The 22,373-nt window shown below is 38.1% G+C and overlaps 1 protein-coding gene across 1 annotated transcript in view; it reads right to left on the bottom strand.

The window, feature by feature from the left end:
• COL25A1 (collagen type XXV alpha 1 chain) overlaps window positions 1–22,373 on the bottom strand; it is a 486,724-nt gene that overhangs the window by 147,893 nt on the left and 316,458 nt on the right. The window contains exons 6-7 of the mRNA XM_045820431.1: window positions 9,198–9,224; window positions 9,033–9,059 (exon numbers count right to left, since the gene is read on the bottom strand). Coding sequence (XP_045676387.1) covers window positions 9,033–9,059; window positions 9,198–9,224 — 54 coding nt within the window. The remainder of the gene's footprint in view (window positions 1–9,032; window positions 9,060–9,197; window positions 9,225–22,373) is intronic.

Here is a 22,373-nt window from a genome sequence, read left to right on the forward strand (position 1 = left end):
GGAGAACAATCAGCTACGGCCCGCTGGGAACTTACTACAGATTTTTTCACATGTTATTTTATTTAATCTTTGTCATAACCATACTGATAGACAGTGACAGAGTTAGAATTTGAACCCTGTCCAACCTGACCCAGGCCCCTGTGGATATAGTCATTTCACTGTACACTGTACTGTTTTCACTTTCCCATTTTTTCTTCCCTGATAACCTACCTTGCTGAAGTGAATAAGGCTTAGAGATAATGTGGACAACTTATCTAGAAAGGTGTTCAGCAAGTTGTAAGGCTCTAAGTAATTAGCAGTTATAATTAATATGTGAGGCATTATTCCCTAGTCCAACATTCATTCACTCTAGGGATGCCCCTGTAACTCCCTCTCTGCTTGCACACAGAGTAAAGTCACAGCCTGGAAACTGTAATACAAAACTTAGGAGGGTGACATTTTAAAAAACGAGCATGGGCATGGTGACTGACAGCACAGAAAAAGCTCCAACTGACCAGATAGTCCAAAGGCATAACTGCTGAGGCACAATGTTTGACTGCAAAAATGAACTAAAGAGTAATGGCAAATCCATAATGACATCTCACCAAGAAGCAACGAGGGAAGTACAGTTCTAATGTCAGGAAGCATTCATGTGTAGAAATCTAACATTCGGTGTCTTGTAGAATAAAACAAAATGATATCTGTGGTTGTTATTCATACATAAAATTGTGAGCTCAAAATTGGTTCAGTGAATACTGACAGAAAGCTTATGTCAAAAAAAGTCAGCCCACCGATTTCTGCATTAAATCACATGCCATCAACAATATTCAGATAGTCAACTTCCTACCATTTACTTTTAACTTCTTACAATATCTTGCTTTCACTACTTAACAAAATGCACTCCCTTAACATCCCCATCACTCCAGAATACCAAATCCAAAAGCTTTTTATAGATCTCATCCCCATGGATTTCTTTCTATTAGGAGAATTTCCCCCATCCCCCTTTTCTGTAGTTCTTCCTTCAGGGCTCCAACATGGCAGAGTCCCAGTTTCTCCCTGAATGCTCACCTTCTTTTGCTGACATCCTTCCTCGTCCCACCTCCTAAACATATGCATATTTCTAAAGTGGTTCTTGCTTTACTCTTTTACCCATTTTTTACTCCTACGGTTTCAGTGCTCACTGTGTGACAGTTCAGCTATGTAACCTTTACGTTCAGCTATGACACCACCTTAGATTTCTAATCTCCTGTTTCCAACTGTTTGCTACATTAGTCAAGTAAAATAATCTAGAAAGCTTACAGGTTCAACATAACTATAATTCAACTTATTTATCCTCTTGACTTTCTTCTGACCAAGTTTATCATGCTGAGCCAGAAACTTTAGACCTGTATTTTATTGTGTTTTTCAACTTCAGCCCTAAATCTAATTAGCTCCAAGACATGTACTGAATTTTCACCTCAGTATCCTGAAGTTTTTCTTCCAGACTTCTTTTCCTTAAAAAAAGAACAACAACAACAACAACAACAACAACAACGACAAACCTTAAACTGGCCAAAATTCCACCCAGGGCCACAGATATTGGATATAAACACTGATCAAATCGATCTTCCACCTTCTGCTTAAAGACTCTCTTTTACCAGTTTCTCCTGTCCTGGTGCCATCTTTGATTTTACCCCTCTTTGTCTGTCCAGGTTATTGTTTGGTAGTTATGATAACCCCTATTGTCATAAGTTTTCTTTTTTTCAAGTATATTTTATTGATTATGCTGTTACAGTTGTCCCTATTTTTTCCCTTTGCCCCCCTCTGCCCTATACACCCCTTCCTTCCAGCAATCCCCTCCCCTTAGTTCATGTCCATGGGTCATGCAAGTAAGTTCTTTAGCTTCTTCTTTTCCTACACTATTCTTAACCTCCCCCTGTCTATTTTGTACCTACCAATTATGCTTCTTGATTCCTCCACCATTTCCCCCATCCTTCTCCTTCCCCTCCCAGCTGATAACCCTCCAAATGATCCCCATACCTATGATTCTGTTCCTGTTTTGATTGTTTGATTAGTTTGTTTTTGCTTTTATTTTTTAGGTTCAGTTGTTGATAGTTGTGAGCTTGTTGTCATTTTAATGTTTATAGTTTTGGTGTTCTTCTTTTTCTTAAATAAGTCCCTTCAACATTTCATGTAATACTTGCTTGGTGATGATGAACTCCTTCAGCTTCTCCTTGTCTGAGAAGCTCTTTATCTGCCCTCCCATTCTAAATGATAGCTTTGCTGGATAGAGTAATCTTGGTACTAGGTCCATGTTTTTCATTACTTTGAATACTTCTTGCCAGCTACCTCTTGCCTGCAAAGTTTCTTTTGAGAAATAAACAGTCTTATGGGAACTCCTTGGTAGGTAACTTGCTGCTTATAAGGTTAACCCTTGGCATTTTAATTGTGATGTGCCTTGGTGTGGTCCTCTTCGGGTCCAATTTGATTGGGACTCTCTGTGCTTCCTGGACTTGCATGTCTATTTCCTTCACCAAATTAGGAAAGTTTTCTTTCATTATTTTTTCAAATAGATTTCTAATTTCTTGCTTGCATAGTTGCATAGTTGTCTTTCTCTTCACCTTTTGGCACCCCTATGATGCGAATGTTGGACTTCCTAAAGTTGTTCCAGAAGTTTCTTATGCTATCCTCAATTTATTGGATTCTTTTTCTTCTTCTTGTTCTAATTGGTTGTTTTTTGCTTCCTTACATTCCAAATTGTTCATTTGATTATTGGTTTTATCCACTGTACTGTTGTTTCCCTGTAAATTACTCTTTATTTCAATTAGTGTATTCTTCATTTCTGACTGGATTTTTTTTTTTAATGCTGCTGAGGTCCTTACTAAATTCTTTGAGTATCCTTATAATCAGTGTTATGAACTTTGCATCTGAGAGATTGCTTATCTCCATTTTGTTAAGCTCTTTTTCTAGAGTTTTGATCTGTTCTTTCATTTGGGCCAGGTTTCTTTGTTTCCTTGTTTTCACAGTCTTCCTGGGTTTGTTTCTATGTATTAGGTAGAACAGCTTTGACTCCATGTCTTGGTAGTGTGCCCTAATGTAGTAGGTTCTTGTGGGATCCAATGGTAGAGCCTCCCCTATCACCCAAGCTGTGTACTCAAGGTGTGCCCTTCATGTGTGCTGAGTACCCTCCTCTTGTAGTTGAACTTTGGTTGTTGTTGGCAGATCAATGGTAGGAATTTACCCAGGCCACTCAGCTGCAAGGATTGGCTGGAACCACTTACTGCCAACCTCTGCCCTCCATGGAGGATAAGCTGTGCAGGAACAGGATGGTGGTACTCCAAAGTAGTCTGTAGCTATCCCCTGGGTGCACTGTCCTTGGGATTTCCTGTGTGGTGCAGGCTAAGGGCAGCCCCTACCTGTGTTTTGCTTGGGGCTGCCCTTGATGAGCTTTAAAGTAATCTGAGAAGGCTCTACTTGGGCTGGGTTTAGAGATTCCCAGGTAAAGCCAAGCTGTGGAACTAATCTGACTGCTACTAGTGCCTGGCCTGGAGTTTATTGAGGCCAGCTGTTGCTTATTTGATAGGATTTAGAAAGTTGTGAAGCAGGAGCCAAGACCAGCCATTCAAATGGAAAAACAGCTTTGATGCACCTGTAAGTTGGGTTGGGCAGAGTCTCTGGGGATCTCCAAGGTAGGTCAAATAGAGTTAGCCAAGTTGATGGAATCTCAAATATGGCACTAGCCTGTCAGCTCCAAGGCTCTGTGAGAGGAGGGCTCAGAAAAGGGACAATGGCCTCTGCTCACCTTGATGCCTGACACTTCAGCCTCTTCCAGTATGCCACTGGTGCCCTTCAAGCTGACACCCTGGTACTGGAGCTCAGAGCAAGTGAGTCTGAGTAGGTGAGTCCATGTGTAGGTGAAGAGGAACAGCTTGGGGTTCCAGAAATTTCTTCCACCAACTCAATGCCTGCTGGTTTTTGCAGCCAGAAGTTGTGGGGACTTATCTTCTGGCACTGGAACCCTGGGCTGGGGTCCTGGTGGGGGGCTGGGTCCCCTTGCTCCCAAGATATCTCTCCCAAATTTTTATCCACCACACATGGCTGAGAGACCAGCCTGTTCCGCTTCTACACACCTCCTACCAGTCTAGATGGATGTGGTTTGTTTAATTCCATAGTTGTCAGATTTCCATTCAACTTAATTTCTGATGGTTCTGAGTGATGGTTGTTTTTTATTTTAGCTGTAATTTTGATGTGGTTGTGTGAAGAGGTGGACCATGTCTGTCTACACTGCCATCTTTACTGGAAACCTCAGAATTTTCCTTTTTAACCCTATTCTCTTTGGATCACTTCCAGCTTTGACCTAACTATATGACATGGTCTGGCCAATGAGACATGAGCAGAAGTGTACTATAAAACTCATGGAAAAAAATTTATTTTCTTGATATAGACTCTTTTCCCTTTCTCTTCCCTGATGAGATAGCTATAGATGTGATGGCTGGACTTAAAGTGGCCTTCTTGCAATCATGACTTAGAGGCCAACAGATTCAGAGAGACTTCATACAGTACCATCAGTACCACAGTACATAAATAACACCATCGACTGCCTTTTCTGAATCTCCCACTATGTGAGAAAAATAAAATCATCCTAATTTCCATAGAAAACATTGTGCTTTATGCAATATTTGAGTGATTCCTTTGGAATTTCTTCTTTGGCACCAGCTTAGCCCCCTCCCCACTGCAGAGTTTCTGACACTATACTTTCTGCTCAGCATAGCCCCTTACATCCAATGGCTCCTGATGTTCCAGACTGAGCCAGCCCCGCCCCCCCTTTTTTTTTTTTTTTTGCTCATTTCTCCACTGAGGACTGGACATTATCCTTATAGCTCAGATTCTTATGACCTTGTCCTGATGACTGACATAGTTTCCTGGTCTACTTGCTCTCCCTGCTTTCAGTCTATTCCAGTTCCTTTTTGTACTGGACGCTATCAACATGTGGGAAAAAAAAAGGATTCTATAATAAACCTGCCAAGTCCACTGACCAAAAGTAATTTCACAGGGTGATCTGATCATAAATTCCTAACTGGACAGGGCATGGTGGATAGTCACACCTCAGGCCTATAAAAGGTTTTTCTTTGCTTTAAGCAAGCACTGTCCGTTGTTCTTGTGTAGCTAGGTGAACAAACCTTTGAAATGCCAAAGTAATCTTCTTTTTTAGACCCCTTGGAGGTGTAGCCACACTCAAGGGAGCACATAAATCTTGTTAACTGTCCTGTAATCCAACCATACAGATTTCCCTGTCCTTGCTTTCTCCTGCCTCCATATAATCTTCCTAACGTTCCCTCCTTCATTCCAAATGAATGCATAAAAGCTGTTATTCTGTGGATCATTTGAGATCTTGCTTCTGGTCATGTCAGTTTGACTTAAATAAACTCTTACAAAAATTTTCTACAGGTTTGCGCATTCCTTATATTGACAAGCAAAAAGATTTTCATAAAGAACATTTGGTAATAACACCCAGTAGTCTGCTGGTAATATATATCAAATGACGTAATTAAAAAAATCTTCAGTGGCCCTCTACTGCCCACCACACTAGACAGTCAAAACGCTTCATAATATAACTTTAATAAAAAATTTAGCCTTATATAATTTTTAATATTTAACCTATTTCCTTGGCAAATGGAATATTATTGTTTCTTAAGTTAATCCTATCATTTCCTACATGATTAATATTGTTTTTCTTCCTCTGGGAATGTGCAATGTCTAGCTCTTAATCTTATCTTTTAAAGATTACCCACTTATGAAGTCCTAGCTCAAATGATAATTCTTCCACAGTCTCCAGTTATTTAAAATGGAAGATGCTCACTTTGTAGCATCTCTTGGCACAGCTATTTAAGGCATATACTATAAAACCACATAGTGTTCTTATTCAGGCGCCCATGAGATTATCAGATCTTGGGAGTAGTAATGATGTAATAATATTTCATTCTAACATTCAATAAATATTTATTAAGTCCTTACTGTTTTAGGTGATGGTGGTAGAACAAGACAGACCAGGTACTTGGAGTTTATGTTTCCAGGAAGAACATGTTTTACAGATAACAAGCAAATAGATAAATAAGCAAATAGGATAACCTCAGATTTAGATTGGATAGTTAGGGAAGTTCTCCCTGGGGAGGCATTTGAAATGAAATCTCAATGATAAGAAAAATCCTATCACAAGAAGGCCAGAAGAGAGCAAATGGAAACACATCATCAAGTTAGGAGTTAGTGTGGTGTGTTTGAAGAGCACATGGAGGACAGTGTGGCTGGAGCACAGTGTGTGGAGCAGAAGACTAGTAGTATAGGATGAGGTTACATAGGTAGGCAAAGACTAAACCTTGAAGGTCTGTGATTTTACAAGTGGTTTAGATTTCATTCTAAGGTTTAAAACAAGGAGTAGTATTATCTAATTTATAATGTAACGTGATATCTCTGGCTGCTGTATAGAAAATGGATTATACAGGCTTAAGATTGGAAGCAAGATTAATTGGACTCTTGCTTACCATAGCAATCAAGAACAGGAAAGTAGGGTGAATGTCGTGGTAGCAGGAGAGAGAGAAGTTGACATATTTATCGTGTCTGTAGTATTCACATGGTACCTTGAACTTAGTAGGTGTTCAATATACATTGCTAAGTATATGTCCAAGAATTCAAGATACTTTCACCTTCTTAATTTCTATGTTACCTTTTTCCTGCTTTTATTCACATGTTATACTTTAATATATTCCTGTGTGACACTTGGGGAGCCAAAGAGAAAGTGAATGAACTCCATATTCAAGGGAACAGTATAGGTCCCATAATGGAATGTCAGCCAGCAAAGAACTGAAATGATGGAGGACCATATTGTTAAGCTAATTACAGAAAGAAATAAATTACTTGAAACAAATGGTGAAAAGTAGAATTCAAATCTTTGATAGCATAAAAAGGGTCAGGGTATTCAAATACAAGAATTTACATTTTAGAAAGAGAGTCTGTCTGCATCAGCTGGAACAGTGTGCCTATAGAAGATGTGGGTAAAATTAATTTTAATTAAATTGAAGACTTTTCCAGTTCTAACTTACTTTCATTTATCTGGAAATATAAAACATTCATTTATTATCTTGATATGATAAATGTCCTAATAAGTAGCTAACACTACCTTACCAGAAAGGACTATTTATAAAATCTAAGCACTGAACGTGACCTGCCTGATCTCTAAGTTAAGAATCTGAGAAGAGAGAGGCAGTTCAGTAGGTTTTCATTCTCTCTCTCATATATGTTCCAGGACACTTAGATCTTTACCCATAAAGATTTATTCTGCATTGTTAGTTCAATCTAAATTCCTTTAATACAAAGAAAACTACAGGGGAAAATGGGATCATTTTTTTGCCACTTTGCACCTGAAATGTTGAATGGCCCCTGAATCGTGTGAAACTTGGCCTGAGTCAGTGTGAAAACTGGCTGAAATCTGTAGGAAAGGCAGTCTGGGTTCGTCAAAGTAGTTCATGAACTTTGGCCAAACTTCCAAGAAACCTGGTCCAAGTCTAAGTTTGTACTGCAACATGAAACCAGGTGAATTTCACATGGTTTCAGGTTTCATCCTGAAAATTTGGCCTAGCTTTATAATCAATCATCACTTTTTGGAACGATGAAAGCCAACACACCTTTTTGAAAATTAGGGCTGCATGCATACTGATGACAGCTAAGCTGTGGCCCACCCCTCCACTTCCTTCGCCAAAAGAAGATTTCTCAGAATGGAAACAGTCTCCCTCTTACCTGGAAAGGGCAAGTTGAGTGATTTTGATATTGCGTGTAGAAAGAAATGATACTCAATACATGGAGACATGCCATGTGAAATAATCACCACATACAGAGCAAGTGGCTATACGCTAATCATTTAAGGTTATGAGAATTTTATTCCATTCACATCCATGACATATATCATAATGTCTAATTTCCTTGACCATAAAGTGAGCTTTTACCTTGAAGCTAGTCATCAACTAGAATAACTGCCATGAGAAACAAAATGCTCCAAGGCATAATCATTTCTCTATGCAGAATGGCTGAAGAATAGCAAGGGAAGTAAATCATAGCATAACTTTTACCTAGTTTAATAAGCATGAGCAGGTAAGACTACAGACTTTTCAAATTTGCATTGACTACATCTTTTGCAATAAACCCTCTACTGTGGTATACATGAATTCAATAATTATGCACAATGATAAAAAAATCCTACATAATTGTGTTTTCAACCTGTAAGTTTTAAATGTACTTTTCCACTGTAAAAAATGACTCTCTTCAACCAAATGCTCGCTTTTGTGCTTAGTGACATGAGAAAATTGAGAGGTATGTCTGAACGGAGCCACTACATCATTGGAACAGTATGTCTGAACATTTGGGTAATAAGGCACAGATGTGGAGCAGAGGACTTGGCACTACCAAGGTAACAACAACGCATTCACCATTGTGTTTAATGGTTAAAAGAGCCACATTTGAGAAGAATAAAAAGATGACCCTCCTCCCTGGAATGCTAAATTATATTACACCTTTTATCTGCTTCAAAATCTATTAAAAATAAGATATTCAAATAAGCATTATTCAAACATGATGAAGAATAAAAATATCAAATGCATTAATATTTTCATCTATAACATATCCTATTTATGCAATAGCACATAAAGTTTAACTGCAGAAAAAAAGTCAAATTCAACAGGAATGCACATAGCTTTTATGTTGCTAAACACTGCATGCAATAATAAAGGACCCAACAGCCTCTGGAAAGGTGGTGGTGTTCACTTTTAGTAGCAATTCTGGCCCTTAATCAGTAAGACAAATTCCTGTAGAGTGTACTATTTATAGTTATCGAGTAAAGATGATGCAACAGTATATACACATTAGTTATTCTCAAGGCTATTTCACTTACAAGTGGTACAGTATTCGTGCTGGCCATCACTAAACTAAGTGATACAAAGGCAGTTACAAAGCCAGGGCTACTTTCATTCAGTAAGTTTGGAGCTGAAAACTAATTTTCTGCTCAGGACTGGAAGAGTACAACTTACCCGAGGTCCCTGATCACCTTGTTCTCCCTGTGGAGTAGAAAAATGAGATGATAGGTAGTTTAAGCACTAAGTCAGTATGTGATGCTCATTAAAAAGATCATAGTTTAGGTCATACCAATATAGATTTCCACTAACTTAATTTGTTTCTGCTATTCATTTCCTTACCTTATCACCTTTTGGACCAGGAGGACCCTGAAGAAAAGAAAGAGAAAAAGAAAGAGTTTAAAAATAAAATCTTAAAAATTATAGCTTGAAAGATGAGCTAAGGGTTAGTTACAAGATTTGTGTAATGTGAAGAAAGATAGAGCTGTCATTGAGGTTTTTCAATGAATGCTGGGCTCTAAACTATAATTATGGTTAAAATATGAACATTGTATATATGGTATGATGGTATATATATACACAGAAAAGCACATGTCATATGTGTATTATACACTAAATAAATTTTCACAAACTGAACATGCCTGTGCAAGTCGAATCAGCTAAAGAAACCCAGAGGCACCTATTGCGACACTTCCTTATTACTACTCTCCACCAACAGTAACTGCTAGTGCTGACATCAGACAGAATAGGTTAGTGTACGTACTTCATATAAGTGGAATCATACACTATGTGTTTGGCCTCTTTTGTTCAACATGTGTGAAATTCATTCATAACTTTGTTTGTGGTTGTAGATCATTTTTCTTCCTGTTTTACAATGTCCCATCATGTGAACAAACCATAATTTGTCTAGTCATCCTACAGTTGATGCCCATTAGTTTCCAGGAGTTTCTAGGTCCTGATTATTACAAATAGTGTTGTAATAAATATCACTGTATGTGTCTTTTGGTTAAAAATTGTATGCATTTTTTCATGTGTGTGTGTAGTAACTTTTTAGCAAGTGATATTCTTATGCATTTCTTTTGGGTATACGAAGGTCTGTCCAGAAAGTATCCAGCCATGTAATATGAAAAATAGAGACATTTATTGAAGAAGAAACAAAATACAAGAAACATTGTACACAGGATAATGATGACTCAGTCACTTTCAAAGTAGGCACCTTGTGACCTCTCACAGTTCTCCCAGTCACCATCAGTTGCCCTGTCATATTTTCCTAAATCTCATCAACAGTCTGAAATCTCTTCCCTTTCAAAGGTAATTTTAGTTTTGAGAAAAGCCAGAAGTTACAGGACACCAAATCTGGGCTCTAGGGGGCTGAGTCACCTGAGTGATTTGATGTTTCACCAGAAAAAATCTACAGGGGATGTGATGCATGATTGGGTACATTGTAGTGATGAAGCTGCCAATCACCAGTTGCCCATAGCTGTGGCTGTTTTCATCGTATTGCCTCTCTCAACCAATGAAGAACATTAAGATAGTACTCCTTATTAATTATTTGTCCTTGAGGGACTAAACGCCTTGATGAACAACACTTTCCCAATCAAGAAACACAGTTGGCAGTCTTGATCTTGTTGCAACTTTGCCCAGTGCCTTCTTTAGACATGGAGAACCAGTCGACTTCCACTGGGATGAGCAGGCTTTCATTTCTCGATCATAGCAGTTGACTCACCATTCATCTCTGGTTATGACCTTCCTGAGGAAATGTGGTTCATTGTTAGCAACCTGAATCAAGTCTTTAACAACTGCAGCATGATGTTCTTTCTGCTATGGTAGCAGAAGCTGTAGAACAAATTTTTCCTCACATTTTATGCCAAGATCCTGCAAAATCTTGGACACCGTAGTTTTATTTTATTTTTTAAACATTTTTTATTGTTGTTCAAGTACAGTTTTCTGCCTTTTCCCCCTACCCCTCCCCACCACTTCAGCTCACCCCATCTCCCTGCCCTGTTTCCACCCACCCTTGTAGTCGTCCATGTGTCCTTTATCATTGTTCCTGCAAATCCTTCACCCTTTTCCCCTATAACCCCCTCCCCTCTGTCACTGTCAGCCTGTTCTCAATTTCAGTGTCTTGGGTTATATTTTGCTTGCTTGTTTGTTTTTTTGATTAGGTTCCTGTTAAAGGTGAGATCATATGGTATTTGTCTTTTACCACCTGGCTTATTTCGCTTAGCATAATGCTTTCCAGCTCCATCCATGCTGTTGCAAAGGGTAGGAGCTCCTTCTTTCTTTCTGCTGCATAGAATTCCATTGTGTAAATAAACCATAGTTTTTTGATCCATTCATTTACTGATGGGCACTTAGGTTGCTTCCAGCACTTGGCTATTGTAAATTGTGCTGCTATGAACATTGGGATGCATAGGTTCTTTTGGATTGGTGATTCACGGTTCTTAGGATATAATCCTAGCAGTGGAATTGCCGAGTCAAAAGGCAATTCCATTTTTAGTTTTTTGAGGAAATTCCATAGTGTTTTCCATAGTGGTTGCACCAGTCTGCGATCCCACCAACAGTGCACTAGGGTTCTCTTTTCTCCACAGTCTCTCCAAAACTTGTTGTTTATTGCTTTGTTTATGATGACCATTCTCAATGGTGTGAGGCAGTATCTCACTGTGCTTTTAATTTGTATCTCTCTGATAACTAGTGATATTGAGCATCTCTTCATGTGTCTCTGGATGCTCTGTATGTCCTCCTTGGAGAAGTGTCTGTTCAAGTCCTTTGCCCATTTTTTAATTGGGTTGCTTGTCTTAGAGTGGAGTCGTGTGAGTTCTTTATATATTTTGGAGATCAAACCCTTGTCTGAGGTGTCATTGGCACATATGTTTTCCAATACAGTTGGTTCCCTGTTCATTTTAATGGCATTTTCTTTAGCTGTGCTGAAGCTTTTTATTGTGATGAGATCCCATTTGTTTATTCTTTCCTCTATGTCCCTTGTTCTAGGGGACACATCAGTGAAAATATTGCTGCGTGAAATATCTGAGATTTTCCTGCCTATCTTCTCCTCTAGTACTTTAGTGGTGTCACGACTTATATTTAAATCTTTTATCCACCTTGAATTTATTTTTGGGTATGGTATATGTTGGTGCTTGAATTTCATATTTTTGCATGTAGCTGTTGGACACAGTAGTTTTGGGAAGCCCCCAATCAGCTTCTAGTTCTTGCATAGTCTTTGTTGATTTCAGCCCATAGACATTCAATATTCTCAGGTGTTCTGCTTGTTGCAGAACAGAATGTGGATCACTTTCAACAGATTCTTGACCATTTTTGAAGTGTTTGTGCCATACCTTTATTCATGCTGCACTCATTGCATTGTCCCTGAAAACCTTCTGTATCGTCCAAATAGTTTCCATGGAGGAATATTTAAGCTTAATGAAAAATTTTACACAGATTCGTTGTTCTATTCAGTCAGTCATTTTGAATGTGATGGACACACAGTACACATGCTCACTTAACAGTGTCTACAGACCCTACTGACTAGTTCAGTGAAGTCGCCATTGCTCACACATGTGCATTCTAATCCACTCTCCTTGACTGCCAGGTCACATGGATGACAACATTGATGGTGGATAAAAGATTTAAATATAAGTTGTAACACCATTAAAGTACTAGAGGAGAAGATAGGCAGGAAAATCTCAGATATTCCACACAGCAATATTTCCACTGATGTCCTCTTGCTCTAGGGGACATAAAGGAAATAATAAATAAATGGGATCTCATCAAAATAAAAATTGTGATGGCAAATTGTTCTCATTATAGCAACAATGGCTGGACTTTTTCCAGGAAGACCTTGTATATCTAGGAATGGAACTGTTAGGTTATAGAAAATACATATGTTTGGTTTTAGTAGATAATGCCAAATAGTTTTCCAATGTGGTTCTAACATTTTACACTTCCATCAGCAATGTATGAGAACTTCAGTTCCCCTATATTAGCAGCCATACTTGGTACTTTACACCTGTTTCACTTTAGACATTCTGGTGGAAGGTATAGTAGTTTTCCACTGCATTTTAATCTGTTTCTCCAGTGATTAATGAAGTTGAACTTCTCTTAATGTCAGTATTGACCATTTTACATTCTGTTTCAGAAAGTGTTCACATCTTTTGCCTTTTTTTCAATTGTTTGCCTATTTGTTAGAGTTCTTTATATATTATACTACATACTCTATATTATATATATATATATAGAGATGGGGCAAGGTAGAGAGCAAGAACACAAATATATTCTCCCATTCTGTACACTGTGTTTCTATTCACTTATAGGTGTTTTTTTTTTATGAACAGAAGTTCTTAATATTAATAAAACTCAATTTAATACTTTTTATATTTATAGTTATCTCTTTTTGTGTTCCATGTAAGAAATTGTTGCCTACTCCAAGATCATGAGGAGGTTATTCTATGTTTATACTAAAAGTTAAAAGTTGTATTATTTTATATTTCATATTTTGATCTGAATTCACAGAGAATTGATTTTTTGCATGATGTGAGGTTAAAGTCAAGATGTTTTCTTTTCCCATGTGAATATCAGATTAACCCAACACCACTGATTGAAAATGCATCTTTTCCCCATTGTAGTGCAATGTTACTTTTGGCATAAATTAGATGACCACATATATGTGGACCTTTCAGGAATTTCTCCTTTGTTGGACAGCTGTCTATTCTTGATACACACTGAGGTTTTCTCTACCTTTGAACAAAATTACTAGCAGGAAATACTCATTCTAGATGCACCAATACTTCCCCCCACTCTAGCTCTTAAAAATAAAGTCACATTTCAGGGCTCAGCTTACTGAGGAACTGGAGCATTTCAGAGTTATCCTCACCTTCACCTTCAGTAGGGCTGGGAGATAAGAAATCTAGATGGAAAGAAGAGCCAAGGTCCTAGCAAAGTACCCTCCTTAGGTTCCAGTGGAGATTACTGTCATTTCAGGTGGGCAGGTGGGAATGCTCAGCCTACTAAAACATTTCCTGCTAAGCATTAGTGACAGAGGAACTGTACCACATTCTCATTCTCAGTTGTGACACTTCTGGTGATAGTTGTAAGGTTATCATGAAATTAATAGTAACAATAACATCATGTCTTATATTTTGGGTATTTAACCATCAACAGAGAAACTGCTTCAGCATTTAAACTTCTCCCAATCCAAAGAGGAAACTATTATATTGATACTTTTATAGATGCCTAAAATTTAAAAAAATATCCAATGTAGGTCTCTTGTAAGTGAGTTTAAGCTAGTCTGTGGGACTTCACATGCATTGCTTTGGGACACTAAGTGTCAGGATATAACTCTAGCATTAAGTTCTCAGAAAGAATGATGATCATGTGCCTGCCTTCAACAGGTGCTTTCTGAAATGCCTCTCACTGCATTTCCCACAGAGTCAGGGACACTGACCCCAAGATCTCAAGTTCAAAATGAGAGAAAGAGGAATTATAGAGTATTAGGGAGGGGAAAAAGACAAAATCCTCTTATCTCTTTCCCAGAAAATAATTTTGCCATCAAAAAAGGGAGTCTAGAAAAATTATTTTTTAATGTTTTCAGTGAATTTTTAATGTTTTAATTAATGTTTTCATTGAATCAAGCAATGACTAATTAATACAGTCTTATGTGCTTACCTCTGTAAAATTAAGTTTAAGGAATTTACTTGGTCACATTAAACACACACAAAATGTTCACTCATACTCCACAAATAGAATTTTATTTTTGGTCGGCCCAAAGAAAAGAATGAGAGGCTATCTGACATCAAGTTTAAGAACTACAATGGAGATTCTAGTCTTGATTTAAGTAGAATGTTATTTAACTTTATGTTGATCTTCATATACAGTTGTTAAATACCTTTAGAGAGTTTGGCAGTGTTCTAAGTAGTGATGGAGAAAATGGTGGGAGCAACCAATTAAAAAAGCTAAATAGTTTGCTCTGGAAGACCTAAACAGTCCAGTGTTAGCATTAGATATTAACATTAAGAAAAACCACCCCTAAAAGTCCAGCTACTGCAAGGTCACTTACAATTACTGTGCATCCCTCCCCAGCTTTCACCATTTCCTTTCCAAAAGCTTCTCCTCTTGAAAGTTCCATTTGCTTTTACTGGTGAAATTTCAGAGGCCAAGCTTCTCACTGTACTAGTCCTCTAAAATCACTTTGTTAAGTTATAGGGAGGTTTGAGGTCAAAGCTTTTCTGAAATAATTTGACAGTGGGAAATGGAGATGAGTCTTTCTCTCAAAATGTAATTACTAATTACTGATTACCAAAGTGACATGTATCAACTAGAGCCCTTTACACAGCTTCAAAATTTGCACTCATGATTTGCATTCACGTGCTGCAAAAGGGGTGTTTCTGAGCAGACAGAATGGCGTCCGGGCACCTGCCAGCTCAAGACAGAACCAAAGCAGAGGTCAACCTCCATTCACAGCTGTGCTGGCTGCTTCGGACACTCCAGACCCCACTTGTGCTCTTGGGATTAATGGCAGGTGTTTTTCTTCTGCTCTGGCAGAAATCCCACTCTTCTTTCTGAATTGGACCTTCTTCACTGCAAATATGGGTTGAATTTTAAGAAAAAATGTGGGCTACTTTAGTAAACGCAAATAGTATTTCAAAATTTGGGAGCCACAGCTCTTCTCTAAGTCAAAACATTACAAATAAAAGAACACTTTATTTGATTATTAACTTTTAAAATTAAAGCTGGGTCATTGTTTAAGTTATTTTTGTCTTTAAAATACCATACGATTTCATCTTTAACTGGAACCTAAACAACAAAATGAACAAACAAGTAAAATATAACCAAAGACATTGAAATTGAGAACAGGCTGACAGTGACCAGAGGGAGAGAGGAGGGGATAATGGGGAAAAGGGTGAAGGATTTACAGGAACAATTATAAAGGACATATGAAAATAGGGGAAGGAGGTGGGGAGGGCTGGAGTGTTAGGGAGGGGTGGGGGGAAAAGGCTGAAAACTGTACTTGAACAACAATTTTAAAAAAAGCATTGTATTGTAGGCTACTTGGAAACTTTAGGTTTAATAATAGCCCTACCATTAAATACAAAAGCATTATTTTCAAATGTATTAAAACTGCACCTTTCAAAATTGCAAAAAAAAGTTATTTTTGTCTTTAGAGTAAAAGGAAAAATCACGGTATTAACTAAAAGACTGGAAGCAATACAAATCAATGAATTATTTGAATTATCGAGTACTTTTCAATGGCATTTTGTTGCTTCCAATATAGTTGTTGTTCAGAAACAGAATCAGTGATGGTTAGTAAATATTTTAAGATAAAACTTTGTTGGTAAAACATGGTTGAGTTCAATAGAAAGTAAATACAGTAAAATTACTGATCATGAAAGAGTAAATAGTGAGTCACAGTTTTACATATGACTTCTTTTGGGATTCCTGTTTCCATCTTGTCTGGTCTAGCATGTTCGACCAGATCTTTATAATGTCCACTTAAATAAATAAAAATATTTGAAATAATCTTTTTAGTTAGTTTGATGTAATTAGCTCTATTCAATAAATTTTAAAGGTGTTAACATAGTTTTTATTATTAGTGTAGTTACTCAGTAGTTGGAACATGTCTTTCAGAGTGCTGTTACAGTATTATTATTTTACTACCAAAGAATTTAAAAATTTCAGTGGCAAACTTCAAATTAGCCCTTGTTCAAATGATTTTATGGTAATAACTTTTTTATTTGTACTGAGCCTTTAATTTGTCTCCCAAAATTTATTTCTATCCAAATAACTAAGTTTTCCATGCTCTGTTATCTATTTCAATTAAGTGATAAAACCAAACTAAAAGTACAGTGAGTAAGAGGCAGAACAAATGAGATTTGGGAATATGTTGCATTTCAATCTACATAAAAGTAGTTGAAATATAGCTGGAAAAGACAGATATATTCATCGGGGTTGGATGTCCCAATAAAAGCCTTTCATTCACTGCAACTGTAAATTTTGCCTACTTTGAACAGGCAAAAGCTGAAGAGGGAATACTTTTTAAAAGATGGCAATAATAAAAACAAAATTAAATTCTGCTGAAGGTAGAAAAAAAAATAGAAAAAGAGCAAACCCTGGGAATTCTTGGCAGCCAGAGCTGCTGGAATAAGAATGGGGTTATGATTTCTATCCCATAAATTGTAGGCCATTTTTACTTTTGAAAAATAACAACCCATTTCTGATTAATCTTTTCACTATGATAGAATTATGAGAACAAGCAAGTTTCATCTTCTAAGCATTTATGGCCAAACGTTAGCAGGCAGTATGGCCTGAGTCTGGAGGAGTGACACGTAAGTACAGTTGGTTCCATGGTTGAATGAGCACTGTGTTGCGGGAACACAGGGAGGAAAGAAGATAGGTGTTCTGCAGTTAAAAAGACGATATTGGAATTGCCTCTTGAAAGTTGGCCAGAGATAAAGGGGACCGGGAGGAGGTGAAGCAGTTTGGGCAGAGGAGAAGAACATGCTTAAATGTGAAAGGACATCATATTACCAGAGAAAGGTGAGGAGTTCAGAGTGGTAAGAACATAAGTGGTGTGGTAGTACAGATGGGGGAATACTAAGAAAGAGAGACTTGGAAAGGCTAGTTAACAATACCCAGGTCCCTGGGTCAGATACTGTTACCAATTTAACAAGAGAGCAACAAGATCACGTGTGATGGAGTGCTATTCTTAGGAAGCTGTTACCTTGGTACAGGAGAGAGATGGCGAACATCTGAATTAAGATCATGACAATGGGAACACAGGAATGGTTGTAGATCCAGAAATATATCTCAAGTAGAACCAACGAGACCAGTTAACTGATTGCTCATGGGAGCCATGGGCAGATCATCAACATAGTTTAAGTCCTACTCATTTGAAATTTCACAATTTAGTGCCATTGCAGAAAAGCATTGCCCCAAGCAGTTCAATACAGCAGCTCCAGAGCCAAGAGAACCATACAGAGTTTTAAATCTGCTTTTGGGGGTGTATGTCAAATCCAAACAGATTGTTGGCAGCTTTGGCTGACCTAATCAGGAATAGCTGTGAGAGAGGAGAGAGAGAAGAGAGACAAACAGAGAGAAAGGAAGAAATCCTCATCATTCCTTTTGGGAAAAAGGAGCATGGATGATAATGATACATGGCAGCCACACTGTGCGGCCATCAGGCAGAGGCCATCCTTCTTCGGTGCTAACTTAAGAATAAAGTAAAGCTTTATTACATTTCCCTTCCTTTACTCTTTAGATTGCAAACTGAGAAGGGCTTACTATATTTTAAAAGCCATCATTGCCCTAGTCTTTTAATAATCAAGAAGACAGAGTCTGCCACTTGGCCATTCCCTAGAGCGGAGCACAACCGCCGTGGTCACTGTTTGGTGTGTGTGCTCCACCCCCACAAACATTACTCTATTGACGTTCAGTCTCCCAGGAAGAAAGGAAATGGGGAATATCCAGTCTTCCCTTGTTCAAGTAGAATAGAAGCTTCAGTTCCACTGATTGTGAGATATCTGCCTGCTCCCTGTGTCTTCGACTTGATCATTGCACCAGTAAGATAGACACTCTCATACCACACATTCATGAAGAAACTGAATTTGGTACCACGGTGTTTATCTGAAACTGCACAAAACCATACTGCAAACAGTAGTAACAATGGAAGCATCGAGTGTTGACTTGAAAAATAGAGACCTTAGTTATTTAATGTGAATTCATCTACCTCACTTTTGCATACAGTGTTTTATGCAGTTAGCATAGCTTTTCCTCCAACTGAAATGTGAACATGTGTTCCTCCAAGTATATACTTCAACCTTGAATTCATATATACAGTTTTCTGCTTTACTAGCATATAATTTTTAGGGTCATTTCTTTCTCAAAGCACCATTTCTGTTTGTTTGTTTGTTTGTTTGTTTCCCAGACTTTCAACTTCACAAATAACTTCCGTGATTAGCATGTAAATTCTAAACTTTTTATGAAAAACCTGATGTGAAAATGTAGAAGTTCCTGCATATAAGTATAGATCAATGTGTGCATGCACACGTGTGTATGGTTGTATACGATTTTTTTAAAATGCCTTGAAAAAAGTAAAAAATAGAAAGTAAAAGTATAATTTGGGGAGACTTGTAAGTCAAGTATACGTAAAATAAAGTATCTTGGTGGTTAAGCACTCAAGCTTCGGAGTCACACAGATCCAGACTGAAATCCCGGCTGTGACAGCCTCTGTGAGCCCGTTTCTTCGTCCGTGGAAGGGGAAGACAGCGCCTGTCATTGGCTGCAGTGAAACACTGTCACGGAGCGATCTGCAGAATGCCTGCTCTCCCAGTGACAGTACTCTATTAAGTACACACTCAATATTTTTAATAATGTTAATATTTTAAGCACAGTAAACATAAAATTTCTTTTTCAGATACTTGATCTGAGGGTGAAGAAAATAAATATATTGGTTTCTTAAAATCAAAAGGCAATGTGGTATGAAATGTGTTAGGTGGGTGGTTGAAAATGTTGGAGAATATGCACATTTAATAGAATTTACCTCTGTGTTCAGGGACTTTTACCAAACAACACAATATGAAACAAAAACATTTTATTGTAGTTCTAACCACATTACTTCAATGACTAAACAAGACTGAACTTTAGGCCCTATAACTACCTAGTAACTCCTAGAATATAGTACGTCCTCAATCAATTTTTGCCAGATTAAAACACCAAAATTAAAAGAATGCAATAAACTCTCAGTGCTCAAAACAGCAACACATTAAGAATTATACAAGAGCCAGATCCAATGTTGCTGCAAAAGAACCACATTTATTAAAGTCTCAAATTTTGCTAAGGCAGGGAAGGGAATTGCAGCTATGAACAGATTTATGGCTTTAGATTTTACACCTTTCACTCTGCACTGACGATTAAAAGAGACCAAGAAGGAAAAGAGGTAGGTACAAACAGAAATTTAAAATACCCCAAACAGCTCCACTTACTGCAAAACAAGTTTTTACAGCTATTATTTTCTAGGTATTTTGTGTGGTGAGATTGTAAGTGCAGGTTCTTTCGTGGTGTCAGTTTGAGTCCTAAACAAGGACTATAAGTGCCCATGACCAGTCTCAATCCGTAAGCAGCTGCCGCAAGGAAACAATTAGTGGGGTCTAACACTAAAAGAATATTTCAAAAGCCAAACATTGGAAAAGGACTCTCAAAAGTAAGACTGATGTAGCTCAATGGAGTTAAGGGCTTATAAAACAGCAGGAATCGGGGAGGCTCACTCTGGCTTTCTTTTCTAACACAATACAAATTAAATACAGCCCAATTGCCACTCCTGCCAATCAAAACAAAGGGGGCCCTTCTCCCCAGCATCACTCCTTGTCTCTGATGTTTTTAGGGGTTGCTAAAACTTTTTTGTTTAACTTTGCATTTTTAACTTATTTCCAAGAGGTCAAATAAAATGAACTCCATGGTGAAAGATATGGAATCCTAAACATTCCTGTTGTCGAAAGAAAGTATCAACTTGCTCTATAAATGCCCACAGTAGCCCCTGTGATTTCACAGTGAATGGTGTAAACTATCCTACAATACTCCCAGTGTCCTCAATATAATTAAAATGTATTCAGAGGTGCATGTGTCTTTAAACTTGGGTTTAATTTATAATCATCTATTTCAGGCATATTCCTAAATACAGTCCCCACATCATTTTGCCCACTTTGGCCCTATAACCACCTAAGAAAGCCTGATTGGAAGGTCAGTTTGATTCTTTGCTTCATTTGCCATTTCTTATGGAGCAATACTGGTTTTGAGAACTGAGCTCAACACAGGGTGAAGGCCGATGTCCAGGAGTCTAAGAAGCCATGCAGAAGGAATGAAAAAACAGTCAGATGAAGCTAGGAGGGCCTGAATCCCAGGGTCTATCTATGACTCTCAAGCTTCCAGTGGAAATCAGAAGCCCAGTCTCCCTCATTGTCCTCTGATGGCTGAAAAAATCAGAAGTTTTTAATGTAAGCTTCCACAACTATTAGGCTCTCTGACTCCAGATTTTTGTGTGTCTTCACCTTCCTCTCTTCACGGAGCGAAGACCATACTATACCTGTCTGTCTCTTGCCTCCTCTCCTGCTGTTCACCGTTTCTCTCACTCATCTCTTCCACCATTACGGGCCCCTCAGATTCCTCCCTTGGTCTCTACCCATGGTCATTCACCCTCTCCTAATGTCAGGGGTAAGAAATGTTGCCTTTGCTCTCTACTCCCTCCTTGTAATAAGTCCTAACCTTAGTCTTACTATTTTCACAAAACTCCCCTAAATTATAGATTGGTCACAGAAAGACAGGAAACTGGATTTGAGAAAAGAGGAGGTAGCTGAGTAGATGTCCTATTTTTTAAAGTCTGGTTTTGGCAAAAATAAAGTAACACAGCTGAAATACACAGTGGTGTTGGGGTGTTTCTGTCCTTTAGGAAGAAGAAAGCTAAGCTATGGGAAAAGAAAGTGCAGAGCCGGCCCTTGGGGTGGGAAAGTAGTTGCCCTGTGCTACACTAAAACTGAGCAAACGAGAGCTTTGGGGAGGTGGGGTTGACAAAGTTCATAAATGTCAAGATTGCCCAAATTTGTGTCTAAACCTTTTGTCTTTTTACTTTACTTCCTTCATCAGCTCTCAAAGACACCCTCAAGGCTTTAACTATTACCTGACTTATGTCCTAAATTCCTTTCCAGGCTGCAGTCCTGCATTCCCAACTGCTCACCAGATGTCTCGGCCAGATATGCCATCATCAGCTCAACTCAACATTCTCAAACCACGCTTCTCGATTTCTGCTTCAAGCCGGTCATGACTCCTGACTTCCCTGTTTTTGTTAGACGCACCACTACACCTCCAAGCCTAAATGCTCGGTGTTATATATGAGGCAGTAATGGACTCTGCTGTCAAGTCCTATAGATTTAATAATCCACAAAATCCCTTGAATCTACTTTTTCATGTTTGTTGCTGGCACCTTGTTCCTGGAAAACAGGATTGGTCTAAAAGCCTCTCCTGGGCTTCCCTTACTCTACTCGGTCCTACACACTTTTGTCAAATTATGTTTTCCAAAGCACATTTCTGAACATATTCCCCAGCTCAGAAAAAGCCCACAGCTCATTTTCAACACACAATGAAAAAGCTGTTAAAGGAAATGATCCTCCATGGATGCAAAAGCTGTGAGGTGACAGATTGTAGGGAACCCGGCCTATTTCACTTGACCTGCTGATCGATCAAAAACACTATGTACCTCTTGATGTAGTGAACTAGGAAGTATAACACACCTTTACGAGTCTTCCTAAAAGCTGAACTAGAGTCTAATCAAACTTTTACATGAACTCTTGGTTTACAAGAAATACTGAAGAAAGGGGAACAAGTTAAGCATCACCACGAGGAAGTAATTAGACCAGAATGTGGGGCATTTGATTTACAGGACAAATGTCCTGGAAAAATTGATAACATGAACTAAATAAAAAGATGACAAGTATGGAGTAAAAGAGATCAAAGAGCTATAGCAATTAAATGCCAATT

The sequence above is a fragment of the Phyllostomus hastatus genome, unplaced genomic scaffold (assembly GCF_019186645.2).
Source record: "Phyllostomus hastatus isolate PE091 unplaced genomic scaffold, TTU_PhHast_1.1 phas_scaffold_39, whole genome shotgun sequence".
NCBI lineage: Eukaryota > Metazoa > Chordata > Mammalia > Chiroptera > Phyllostomidae > Phyllostomus > Phyllostomus hastatus.